General features: G+C 39.1%; 1 protein-coding gene across 2 annotated transcripts in view; it reads left to right on the plus strand.

Moving 5' to 3' along the window:
• The window catches only part of CERS6 (ceramide synthase 6), a 111,576-nt gene that overhangs the window by 24,082 nt on the left and 74,907 nt on the right, over nt 1-12,587 (plus strand). For both annotated transcript variants that reach the window (XM_030454375.1, XM_030454374.1), the window contains exon 2: nt 10,671-10,776. In XM_030454375.1, coding sequence (XP_030310235.1) covers nt 10,671-10,776 — 106 coding nt within the window. The remainder of the gene's footprint in view (nt 1-10,670; nt 10,777-12,587) is intronic.

Consider the following 12,587-nt stretch of genomic DNA (forward strand, 5'->3'; position numbering starts at 1 on the left):
GGTAGAAGCCACTTCTCAAAAAGGGTCCATTTGGGCTTTTTTTTGAGGTTGCAGGTGTGAGCATTTGTATAGATATTTTAATAATTTTTTTTGCTGAAATACTTCTTCCAGAAAAACTAATTCATAGCAATTCTTTTGAAGTATATGTACCCTAGAATGCTTTCTAATCCCCTTGCACAGAAGAGAATACTTTTGAAGAGATACTGATGTCGGATCTCCATCGCAGAAATCTGAATGCAGTCCTGTGATGGCTTAAATTGTGCTTCTAGAGAGTTCATGCTCAGGTTTGCTTATATCTCAGTCTACTGATGCTGTGCTGCTGGAATGAACTGGATCAGGCCACTGATCCAGCTGAAAACTTGATGCCTTTTTGGTAGGCAAGTAGGGCTGGTCTTAAGTTTCTTGAAGCCTTAATAACCTGCCATGTCTGTACCTGCAGTAAAGGTGGCAGGGTGGGACAAGGGTGGGTGAGGAAGCCTGAGTGCTTTGGGTAGCTGGTCCTGCTCCAGCTGCTGTACCTGGGCAGGTCGGGACAGCCTGGGGAAGCCTGCTCTGTGCTGGCTTTGAATGTAGCTGAAAACTCCAGATGCAAATCTTGACCAGGTTTAGGCATTGTCAGTCATGCAGCACCTGCCCTTGCTTAGGAACAGGTTGCAGGACCTATGGAAGAAGGTAGCAGTCTGGGATTCTTGAGCCAGGCAAGCACTAAAATATTTTGAGGACTTAAATATTTTTTAATGTTCCATTGAATATAAAACATCTTCTGTCTTCTCTAGTTTACAAAAATGTACCCAGTGTATCTTGATGAGTTCCTGTTCTAGGTGCACAGTATAATTTCTCAACATTTTAGACACCTTGTAATATTTTCTGGGAAGGCATCGCTAAAATGTCTGGTTCTGTGAGTTGCTACGGTCTTTTTGTAATAATAACTGATGGACTGATTGTTGTTAGAGTGAACACTAGGCATTTTTAACTACAGCCTTCATTATTTTTCACCTGATAGTAAATAGATCAGGGTAAGGAAAATAAATGAGAAAATAAGAGGAGATTGATGAGATGAGCTATCACTTAATGACCAAGTTAAGAACTACCATGAAGGAACCTGGAGAAGCAGTGTTTGCTTTCTACTGGCCAGTGTTATGTCATTTATCAAAATGATTGCTGAGGCTTTTACTTCTTCAGACAGTTGCTCTGAGACACTTAGCAACTTTTGGGTCATGTCCAAGTGACAGGTAACTGCAGCTTCCTTTTGCATCTTGAAAGCTGCCTTAGTGGATGAAGGACAGCTGCATTAAGAGACTGTGTAAGTGCCAAGAGGCTGGTGAATGGTATGACTTGGCTACATCTTTAATGTAGACACAGGTATTGCTCAAAATTTATTTCATTTCCATGCTCACATATTGAAAATGTGAGCAAAGTGAAAGACAAAGTAATGCTGCCTGAGCCTGGTGGGTTGTAAGAGTCGTTATATTAGGGTGACCTCCTGCAATTTAAAAGTTAACATTGTTGATCTTCCCTTTCTAGTGTGCTTTCTTCCTGCCCTTTCCTCTGTCCAGGATTTAATCTCATTTGGGCCTTGAGTCTTTCATCTGTAGAGGTTTCATGGCTGGCTCAGCACTTTTGTCATCCCAGACTTGCTGAAATAGTGGTATGTATCAGCTCTGTATCTTGGGAGGTGGCAGAGGAGAGAAGGAAACAAATCTAAAGGATCAAGAGAGTCACAGAAAAGATGCATTGGGATTGACTGTTCATATTTACCCAGTGCAAGAAGTAAAGGACTAGAAATGAAACTAATGGGAGAAATGTTGAAAATTGAGAGAGGGCCTGAATTCACATTGGGGTCCTCTGCCACATGGTGTTGAAGGTTTGCATGAGCTCACTGAGCTACTAGTGCAGTTTGAGGAGGGCAGGTCTTTGGGGACTGCTGCATCCAAAGATGCCTTTTTAGGTCTAGAAAGTCCCTAAGCTGCAGCTTTTTAAAAGTTGGGAGAATATTTTTGTCTCTGACCTTTAGCAGTGGGCTAGAATTCTGAAGATCTGAATTTTATCACTGACCCTGACTTGCGTATTCCATTTTTACTGTATGTAAAAAGGATGAGAGTGGTACTTTCAGCACTGGGTCAACACAGTCCTTCTACAGCCTTGATGATGCCAGTGGAAGGAAGCTGAAAGAGGCACTGTGCGTGGAAGGCTGATGGGGACTGGAGAACATTTCCCCTTGCATTCCTCCCTCCCTCTCCCTCATCTGCACTTGGAAAGTTACAGAGTGACCGAACTTCTTATTTTTAGACATTACAAAGAAAGAAAGCATTAGACATCTGGCTGCAAAAATACTTATTTGTCATCTTCATCTACATTTATGCAGTTCTTGTTGCTATTCTGGACAGAGCGTGCAGTTTCTCCCTGCTTCAGCTCTTCAGTCTCACAGAGTTTAAGAAGAAACTGAAATCCTTACAACTTTATATATGCATATATATATATGTATATAAAATCACAAAAAAACCCCAATCAAAAATATGAAAAAACAAACTAACAACGCTTCCATGTTTGGAAAACATGTCTACTTCTGTTTGTAAGCTCTTGGCCTACATTTGTGTCCCATTTTCCTGGTAACTTATTAACTGGATGAGTAACTGGAGAACAGGTGGCAAAGGCTGCATGGGGTTATTCTCAAATCAGTGGCTGAACACCCTCAGTCAGTCCTGCTACAAACAAACCTACATCTTGAGAGAGACTCCTCCCTAACCTTTTCACTCAAAAAAGAAAGGATTAAGTAGGTTTCTCTAATCAGTGAGGTAAAAGGGTTGGGCAGCGTGTGTGAACAGGAACTGGAATCAGGGCATCTGGATCAGTGGGGTCTGCCCTGGAGCTTTCAATGGGATCTAGCAGACATGCAAGAGTAGCTCAAGCCAGGCACGTTACTGGTTGTATTTTATATGATTGGAGCAAAATCTTGGGGAAAAAGGGATTACTTTTGACTTTATACATGGTGAGATGTGACTTTTAGGTACATATATTAAGTAAAAAAAAAAAAAAAAAGGCAGGATAATGTGTGAGAAATCCAGCTGCAAAAACTAAAACATTTTACAGCAACTGAATGGTATGGGTCAGTCATGTTCCTTAATAGTAACTATGTAGGACAAAACATTCCATAATGCTGTTGTTAGATGATGGGGATAATTTATTTTATTTTCTTAAAATAAGCCTGCAAGCTGAAGTGCAGCTACTGAATCCTTTTTTTTTTTTTTTTTCTCACAGCTACATTTCACAGACTGACCAATAAAGTGAAACTTTACGTTTGAATGGGAGCCCTTGAGTCCTTTAATGTCCCCAAGCAGAACACTTTGACCAAATTTTCTTCTCTAAAAGTGATCTGTATAAAACCATTTTTCACTTGCATGATACTTGGACTTGAAAAATGTTTTCCTAAGATAATACACTGAGTTCACAGGACATTTTGCTTCCCAGCTGAAAACTAACCAAAACCTTTTTGAAGGTAAAGCATTGCTCTTGCAAGCAGAAGAGGGGCAGTTTCATACATCTGTGTATGTAACACTTCCACAAAGTATGACAGATGTAGTACTGCTCTTTACCCTGCCTTTTATATCCATCTTTGTTATAATAATAAAGGAAATAGTATTTTCTGTCAGAAGGGAGAAAAATGCATAGGAATGGTGCAGTGGTGTTACAGGGGCTGTGGCAGAACTGGAGTCCTGGTGACTGGTATTCCAGAGGGATGTCTGGCTGATGGAGCAAACCTGATAGAGCCCACGTGTAGAGATGCATCAGCTTCTGCCACCACTGGCTTCTAGGACTCTGCCCACACTAGATCCTAGCAAGTACATGCACTAAGTATTGGATTGTGGTTCCTTATTTAAGATGAGCAGTTTTGCATTCCACACCATTAGTTCCAGCAGCATTCAGCAGCACTTCAGGCTGCTGCCAGCTGTGTACTCTGAGGTCCAGTCTTGTAATGGATGCATTTGCTACTGCCAGTTTGACATCTACTTTGATTATTTTTTTAATGCAGCATGAGCAATGCCCTTTGTTAGGAAGGATTTCAGATAGCTTCCCAGCTCTCTGTTTCGGAATTAGCAGGACATTGCTGATCAATGCAAGGGTTGTCTGGGATTTTTCTGCTTGGTTAGTCTTGGTTTTTTAAAGCCTTTTAATGAAACATAAAACACTTTGTAGAAAAACATGTTTGCTTGTTGGAGAGGTTTCTTTGGTCAAAACGTTGTCAAGAAGCTTTCAAAACTTTGAAAAAATAAACCACACTAAAGTACTGGTTTTCTAGCAATCTTTCCTCCCATTTTAGTGAGTGTAAATGATGTCTCAATCTGAGCCAAAGAAAGCCAAAACCTCACTAATTCAGTAAGCTGAGTTCTCTCAGGCTGCTTAGCATTTATTTTTTAGAAACACTTGTGGATTCCACAGTATAGTGCTTAGTTTGATGGGATGTATGGGGTAATGATGCTGGTATGAGAATAATGGCTAATGCATCTCTAACAAGAGCAGAGCAAAAAGCATTGGACCTCCCAGGTGAGAGGTGGATGCATATGTATGCTTTTCTGAAGTAATTTTGGGAGGAGGGTGGCTCTGAGCTCCCCTGCATGCTGCCCTCTCAGGGGCACTTGTGATGCTTGAAAGGTTTTAATTGTAGGAGTTGTGATCCATTTCCCAGCACAGCCAACAGATTATAGTGATGTTTCCTGTGTAGCCACTAGGTGAGGTTAACTAACCCCTGACTGTGTTTCAGATGCTATATCCTGCTGAACCTTCTATTGCAGAAGGTGTTGGGAGACTCAAGGCCAAAATCAGTTTTGGGATAGGTATACTGAAGTGACTACCCTATTTATCTACTGAATTAGTTCTAGGACTGTTAAGGCTTTTCTGCTTTTTTTTATTAGCAATACAAATAACTTCTGAATCAAGTAGGTCAGCTATACAAAAACAACAAACCAAATTCAATAATTGTTTTAGGGTGTCATGGCAGTAAATCTGCTGAGCATCTAGACCTCAGAAACAATCCTCCTCCGCTTTCACTCATCCTTGTAGTTAGAGCAAATTTAGGTTTTTTCTGTTTAAAACCAGCAAGCAATGTCCAACAAGTTTAATAATGGTAATCATAAAGCCCTGGAACAGTCTGTTCTTAGAGAGCACAAAGTAGACGAGCTGGGAAAATCTGTTCTGCATCAGTCTCTCAAAAGTGGAGCCAAGTGCTTCAAAACAGATCTGGGTGCCTCTGCAGCACAGAGGGAAATTTTTGATGGTTATAACTACCTTCTCTGGCATTAGTAAGTATACTGATAGGAAATTGAGATTTGACAGACCTACTGGATTTTCAGGAATAACTTGCTTGGGATTTTAGTTATGGAGCTCACAACTGGATGATGTTAGCAACATGAGAAATCTTTTTATGCAATCACCATTTGAACTCTGCCTCTCTCCAAGTGAGAGATTTGTACCAGGTTCACAGAGATGCTGCATGTATATAATCAGAATATACCACTATCCTGGTTTGAGCTCCAGATAGAGTTCATTATACTCCAGATGATTCAGAGGTGCTCTGCACACTTAACTTTCACCTTAAATTTCTCAAATTTCTCCATATGGATTTGTTTAGAGCACAGAAAAGGGAGCTCAAACTCTCATTGTGCAATGGCAAGCAATTAAGTCAGTCTTTGTGGACATCAAAGGCTAAAGCAAAAATGTTTATCTTCAGTGTGCATGGGGACTTTGTAGCCAGGGTTCTACCTTATGGCTTCATGAATTTCTTAATCTGTCAGCAGACTTTTTTTTCTGTAGCTGATTTTCTGCAGATGCTTTGTGCCAGGTGGAGGTTCCTTCCCAGCAAATAGATGATTGGTCATGGAATGGATGGGCTCCTTAAGTTTTGGATTGTAATAAGAAGACATTAGTCCTGTCTGTTGGTTAATAATATGACCTACTTTTGATAAAAAGGAAAGCCAAAAGGGAATCTTACAAGCTGTTATCAATAGACATTTTTTACAAAAAGTTTGAAGTGCATTAGCTTAGGTTTTCTTTCTTGGACTAATGAAAATTTGCAAGTGAACTTCCATGTTGAAGTTGGCCACAAAATAGAGAGAAAAACCTTTCTGTGCCTGAAACATGTCAAGGAAAAAAGGTTTACTAATATGTGGGAAGAGGATTTTACAGAGCCTGTTAGCCATTGAAATGTACTACACCTAGACAGAAAAAGTTGTTTTAAGAAGACTCAGGAGGAGCAAGATGGTTCATGCAAAACTAAGAAATTACTTAGGTCAGAAACAGAGGCAAATTCAGGCATCACTCTCAATCCTTAGGAAAGATTTTGAGGTCGAAGAGCAAACAGGTTACTGGTCTCAGTGCACACAGTTTGAACATTTTAAATAAAAAATTTAACATATTTCAAGAAAATAATGGGCACACTTTTAAAATATATTGTGTGTGGGTGGCAGGACAGCCTATTAAGCCTGCTAGAAGTCCATAAATAAATAAAAAAAATTAAAAAAATATAGAGGCTTACTTTTTTGGTAGTTAATCCTGGGTTTGGAGCCTAATAAGACTTCTTGCAGCTCCCTCCCTCACGATGTTGACATATTTTAAGTATGCCAGTTTTAAATGCATGAATGTAAACCACCCTTTTCCATCTACATGAAAGAACCTTGATTGAGGTTATCTTGAATGGATAATCTTGTCCTTATCCAGAAATAATTTAATATCAGTTCCATAGTTTTATTGCAGATTATATTAGGAATATTGGGGAGAGAGGGGAAAATATATAGCAGACCTTTTTGTTCCTGCATTCTATTGCTCCACCATTCCTGTGCCTCATTCTTATCAGCTCATGGTAAGAGGGAGGGAGGGAGAAAAGAGGTTTGGGGGTTGTTTTTTTGTTTTGTGAGATTTTTTTGTTTGGTTGGTTTGGCTTGATTTTTGTGGTTTGTTTGTTGGGTTTTTTTTGGGGGGGGGGTTTGTTTTGTTTACTTTCTTTGCCTCATTAAAGACGGACAAACTGTTATGAGTTTCAATTTCTGGATTTTTGCTGTCTTGTTCTAGAGGGAATTTTGGTGAAACGAGGTGAGTTCCTAATTAGAGCAAAAACATTTGACAAATAAGCACTGGAAAGTAGTACTCCTTTATCACTTCAAAGGGCATGAGAAGGAATGCAAACCTGATTTGAACTGGTTAGTGTTGCCAGCTAATGCTGTCAATTATTTAAAGACTGATAATTTTAAATGGAAAAATTAGGACAAGCCGTTGAATATTTTCTTTATAGCTCCCCATTTGTTTAAAAAACCCAACCATATTTCATCACATAAATCAAATATTCATTAACCCTGTTAGCTTAATGTGGATTTTTGTCCTGTTTGTAAAGCCTTAATTCTTGCAGGCCTTTTAGCCTGTTTAAAAAAAAACTGTAACACCTATTTGCCTCTTGTAGGCTCTGTAGTGGTTTGAGCAACTTGAAAGCTGCTGAGAAACCAACATGGATTTGTTAAAGGGCAGTCACTGTGGTCAGCTCAGAATGGTAGATGATCAGCTGGTGTGGAAATGTTACATTCATGTGCTGTAGGGGAGATGAGGACAATTATTTTCCAAGGGATTTCCTGACCGCTTTGTAAAGAACTGATCTCTGACTTTGAGGTCTTGCTGTTCCTGTTGTAAATGACAGATTTGAGGAAAACAGGCAGGATCCCAAATGCAAATCCCTGTCTTCCTTCAGCTGGTACGGGACCCTCAGAACTGGTGCTTGTCTTCAGGCAGACAGAGCCTGTGAATGCTGAGTATTTCCCCACGGGTGCTCTGCAGTAACCCACGTTATCTGAACTGCCTGGCTGGGTGCTTCTGGTTTGGTTTTGCTTTCAAATATGGCTTTAGTCTGTGAATGAGGAAGCTGTCTATAAAAAGGTTCGTGAGTTCGGAGTTTAATTCCCTTGTTTGTGTTGGTCTTTCATTTCTAGATCCAGAATAGATGGGGCTGCATTCAGCAAAAAATGCTTGTCTCTTAATTCCTGTGTAATTGAATACCAGCTTTCAATTCAGCTGTACTGTAATCCACTGAAAAAGAGATATTAGTGTGGCATTTGTTCACATTTACATGTTTTAAAGAGAATATCTGGCAATATACTAAGTTCTCCTCCCCTTTCTCTCTCACAATAGTTCTTCCCTCTTAATTGCAGTACCTTATGCAATAAATAGTCCCATGTGTTTCAGTAAGACTGCTTGGGGAATTGAACCGCATTAGCAGAAATGGAAAAAATGAATAGTGCTTTTAAGAAATGCTGCCTTTGGCAAAATGTTCATAGTCTGTGCATGTATCAAACATTAATTCTCTTTTGTTTACTTATGAATCAATTTAAATTATTACAGAAACTGAGAATTATGTTAATGATGCTTTTTATGGCATCTGCTGTGATATTTGGATTTATTAAGTTCTACTTTAAAGTTCTATTTTAACCTTGGAAAAACACTTTTTATATTGCAAAATATGGCTTTAATTTGTTAAGGTTTTGCATGAAAAGGAAGATATATCTTTTAATTTTTACTACTTGCACCAAAGGAAAATACATGGACAAGGCTCATGTGTTCAGCATGCTGGTGGTCAGACCTGCTCAGTATTGCAAGCATATAAAATGCTTCTGTTTGAATTGCTTTATTTCCCTTGACTGTCCTACTAGGAATTAAAAATCCCTTAAGGGGATGTTTTAAAAGCTTTTTTCTAAAAGTGGAGAAAGACCAAAAGATTGTATTGGGAGAGAGACCCTAATGTGGTATTTTTAAAACTTTTCCTATTGGTTTCTCCCAGCCATAGCTGCCTGAGATCTTCTTATGTCTTGCAGCTCTGTGTCCTGCACATGTCCTCGCTGTGCTTTGCTGTCCTTGTGGACTGGCTCTGGTTTGGGTCACAGACCCATTTCTCCAGTGCTTGAAGAAAAAAAACCAAGCTGCAAAGGAAGAAGCACTTATATTCCTGTTTAGAAAATATCCAATTGAAACAGAAAATGTGTTTGGTTTTCGGTGATGGGTATAACATTAGTATCACAACTCTTTTTAAGATCTAGACAAACACTGTGTCTGTGCTTCATCCTGGTTTTATCCAGACTGTTCACTACAAGACATGTCATTTAAAGAATGGCATTTAAGCAAACCCAGCTGGTTTGCTTTGATTTAAATGAAGATCAGCTCAGTATGAACTCATTGGAATTGCTGCGTGTAGAATTTTTCTAGCTAGGACTTTAAAATCTGCTTTTCACTTAACCAAATTAAATATACTTCTTTGTTCTTTTAGGCAACTGCCTTTCTGTTGCAGTTACATCATGAATACCTTATTCCTTCAGTCAGCAAAAGGAGAAAATATAATTTGAAAGATGTATGCGTGTAAAAAACCCAACCAACTGAAAAAACAATATGCCCCCAAAGAGACAAACAAATAAAATCTTACTTTAGAGAAGATTGACTTTGCAAGTGCCCAGACAATTCTGAAACAATTTTTTTATTATTTGTGTTTATTTAGTGAATGTTTCTTGATCTTGCTGTTATTGGTGAAGGCTGAGCTTGGGTTCCTCTGTGAATGCGTGAGGCTGATGAAGAAGTTGTCTTTAATTTCTTTTTTTTTTCTTTTCTTCCACCTACAACACTCCTCTGCCCTGTCTCTACTTACAAGTGTTTCTTTGTAGTGCTTTGTAAAATTGGCTTGCACACTGATTGACATCCCCTTTACTGTCTGTCTTGTCTGACTTTCTGACTTGTCTGGCTTTCTTGATTTCTCTTCAGGAAAATGTTTGATTTTATTTAATAGAGAAGTCTGGAATTCTGATTGGTTTGTTGGGTTTTTTTCAGACTTGGTACAAAACATGAACATAGATGCCAAGATTCTCAGTCCTTTAGTTACATGTCTAGAAGTGTTTTACAGCTCCTTAGAATTAAAAGTAAATTTCTGAAAGAGAGCCGTATGAGGATTTTGGTTTAATTAATTTTTAATGGGTGATTTGGTGTTCTTTGAGGGTATGCAATCTAAGCAATGTAGTTAATCCCTAAAATATATTAGAGATACCCAGGTTGTAAACTGGATGCACTGAGGGATTGGTGTTTGGAACTGTGACAGCTTTTCAGAAGAATTTGGAGGAAGAGCAAAGTCTTTGAGGCAGAGCCCAACACTAAACTCTCTAGTTTAGAAGATTATATTGACTGGGCAGCTTCAGTGATTGCTACTTTTAAGGACTTTGAAAATCTGCTGTGCTAAAGGAGTCCTGAGGCAGCAGCTACTCTGGAAACTGATTTATGGAAAAGGCTGTTTGGAGGAGAATATTATGTGCTCCTCATCTCTGCAAGCTGCCCTGCTCTTTCCCTTAGTTGGTGCTTCTCTAGGAAGCATTCCTCTCATGCCTTTGTAGATCCTTTTTCTTTTTTTTTTTTCCATCACATGAAAGAAAATCCTCCTTTTCATGTGCCCTGCAGAGTCCTTTTATCTTTCAAAGTGACATTACTTTGCATTGTAATCACCTGTATGAGCTTCTCTTTGAGAAGCATGGCTAAGTATTGTTTTTGTTGGCAGGCTTATAATGTTTGCATGTGTGCAGCATTCTATTGATTGATAACAGTAATGAAGTAAATAGCAGAAGGATTTAATTTGTTTTCTTTTTTCTCTCTTCTGTTTTACACAGGTTCATTGCTAAACCATGTGCCTTAGGCCTTAAAGTCCAAGCCAATGGGCCACAGAAAGCTCAACCTAATGCTATCCTGGAAAAAGTTTTCACGGCTATTACAAAGGTGGAGTATTTTACAAAAACATTTACCTTATGAAGTGGCATTTGGCACTATAAACTGCATCTGAACTAGCTAAATGCTAAATGCATTGCTGCATTTTTACATGTAAAATCAGAACAATCAAATGTCCAGTTTGTCACTGGTGTGCCAGCTGGAGCAGTTGTGTGCTCTTTTGTGACACCTGTAAGCCTTTAATCAAAAAAGTTGTTACAGAAACACTTTGTAGGTACCATTTGGCCATCTACCTTTTTATTATTATTATCTTTTAGAATTTCTACAAAATTAGAATTTTTTTTCCTTACTGTGTTTTCCATGAAACTTAAAAGCTATTCCTCTAGAGGTACTACCTGATCACAGTGTGCTGTCGGCTGCTGGTGTCTCAGCCATTTACATTATGTTGAATGTCCTTTGAAACTGGGGTGGCAGGTAGAAGAAGATAGAAAGGTGGGGAAACTAGCTGTGTGTTAGACCTTGCAGGTTTTTTTGGTAGAGAAGTTGTTTTTTGCCCCACCACTTACATCTGTCTCTACAGCTCTCAGTGTAGCATAGCTCAATTAAACCTCGGTGTCATCCTCAGCTTTCCTGTAGCAGTGATCAGGTGTCTTTTAGCACCTCCTGGAGACCTCAGTGGTCAGCTGCTTTGTAGTGCAAAGGCCTGTAAAGGCCAGAATGATGAAACAACTGTGCTGCAGGAGCTTCCCAGTCCCACTTTGGCTGTAGGCTGCAGCTGGGCACTCTACAGCAAAGACATCACCCTAGACTTGAGAAACTATTACAGTCACAGAGGGCAAAATTAGAGAGATAGTGAAATATACCATGACTTTGTCTTGTTGGGTGTCCTACCCTATCATGAGAGCACCATGGCACTTGGTGTGGTTTTTGTCTTGTCTTCAGAGAGGGAATCACACATACTTTGTTTCTAAAAGCTGCAGCACATGTCCTCTCACCCAGACTCAACTGGAGAAAGTATGGGATTTTTTTTTTTTTAACATTTTTTTCCCCATTTTTCCTTGCAGAATCTGCTAGTGCAACAGAGGGCCTGAGTGTGTGGTTTAACTCTTGCTTGTGTGTCACGGTAGGAGCCGGCACACATGGCTGCCAGTACCCACTGTGTGGAGATCAGTAGAAAGAGCTCCAAAGGAAAGTATCTGCTTTCCTGCAAGAGTTTGGTAGGGCTGGCTAGTGGCTGCTGTTAAAGCTATCCTGTTTAGCTAGCCTTATTTTGAGTCACATGTAGCAGTTCTCTCTAGTCAAGCTCCCCAGTTCTGCATCAGTCACTTGATTTTTTTTTAATGGCTTTTCTTTGTCTTTCATTGATGTAATATTTCTCCCTTATCTGGCCTCTTCCTTTCCCTTCTCTTTCCTTCTTGTCTTTCCCTGGAGTCTGATAAATGAAACTTCAACCTGATGAAAGCTTTACTGTTTTACATCTTGCAACATTTAAAAAGTCTTTATAGTGCCAGCTGTTGTATCTCATTCAATGGATGTAACTGCCTTGCAGAAACAAAGTAAGCTTCCAGAAAATAAGTTGTCCCAAAGCTTTTTCTGTTTCTTTAAAAATGGATATGGTTAAGAGAAATGTATAAATGTGTATATATATATATATATATATATATATAAATGTATAAATATATATATGTATAAATGTCTTCATGCAGCACTGTACATGTAGAATTGCTGCATGATTGAAAATGCAGCCTGTACTGCAGTCAAATTATGTACAAACTCATTTTCCCTTGCCTTATCATTGCACCACTCTAATGGAATGAGAGTTCCACATTTTTCTGTTGTGTGAAGCTAATTTTACAGAAAAA

Source organism: Calypte anna, chromosome 7 (assembly GCF_003957555.1).
Source record: "Calypte anna isolate BGI_N300 chromosome 7, bCalAnn1_v1.p, whole genome shotgun sequence".
NCBI classification, from domain to species: Eukaryota; Metazoa; Chordata; class Aves; order Apodiformes; family Trochilidae; genus Calypte; species Calypte anna.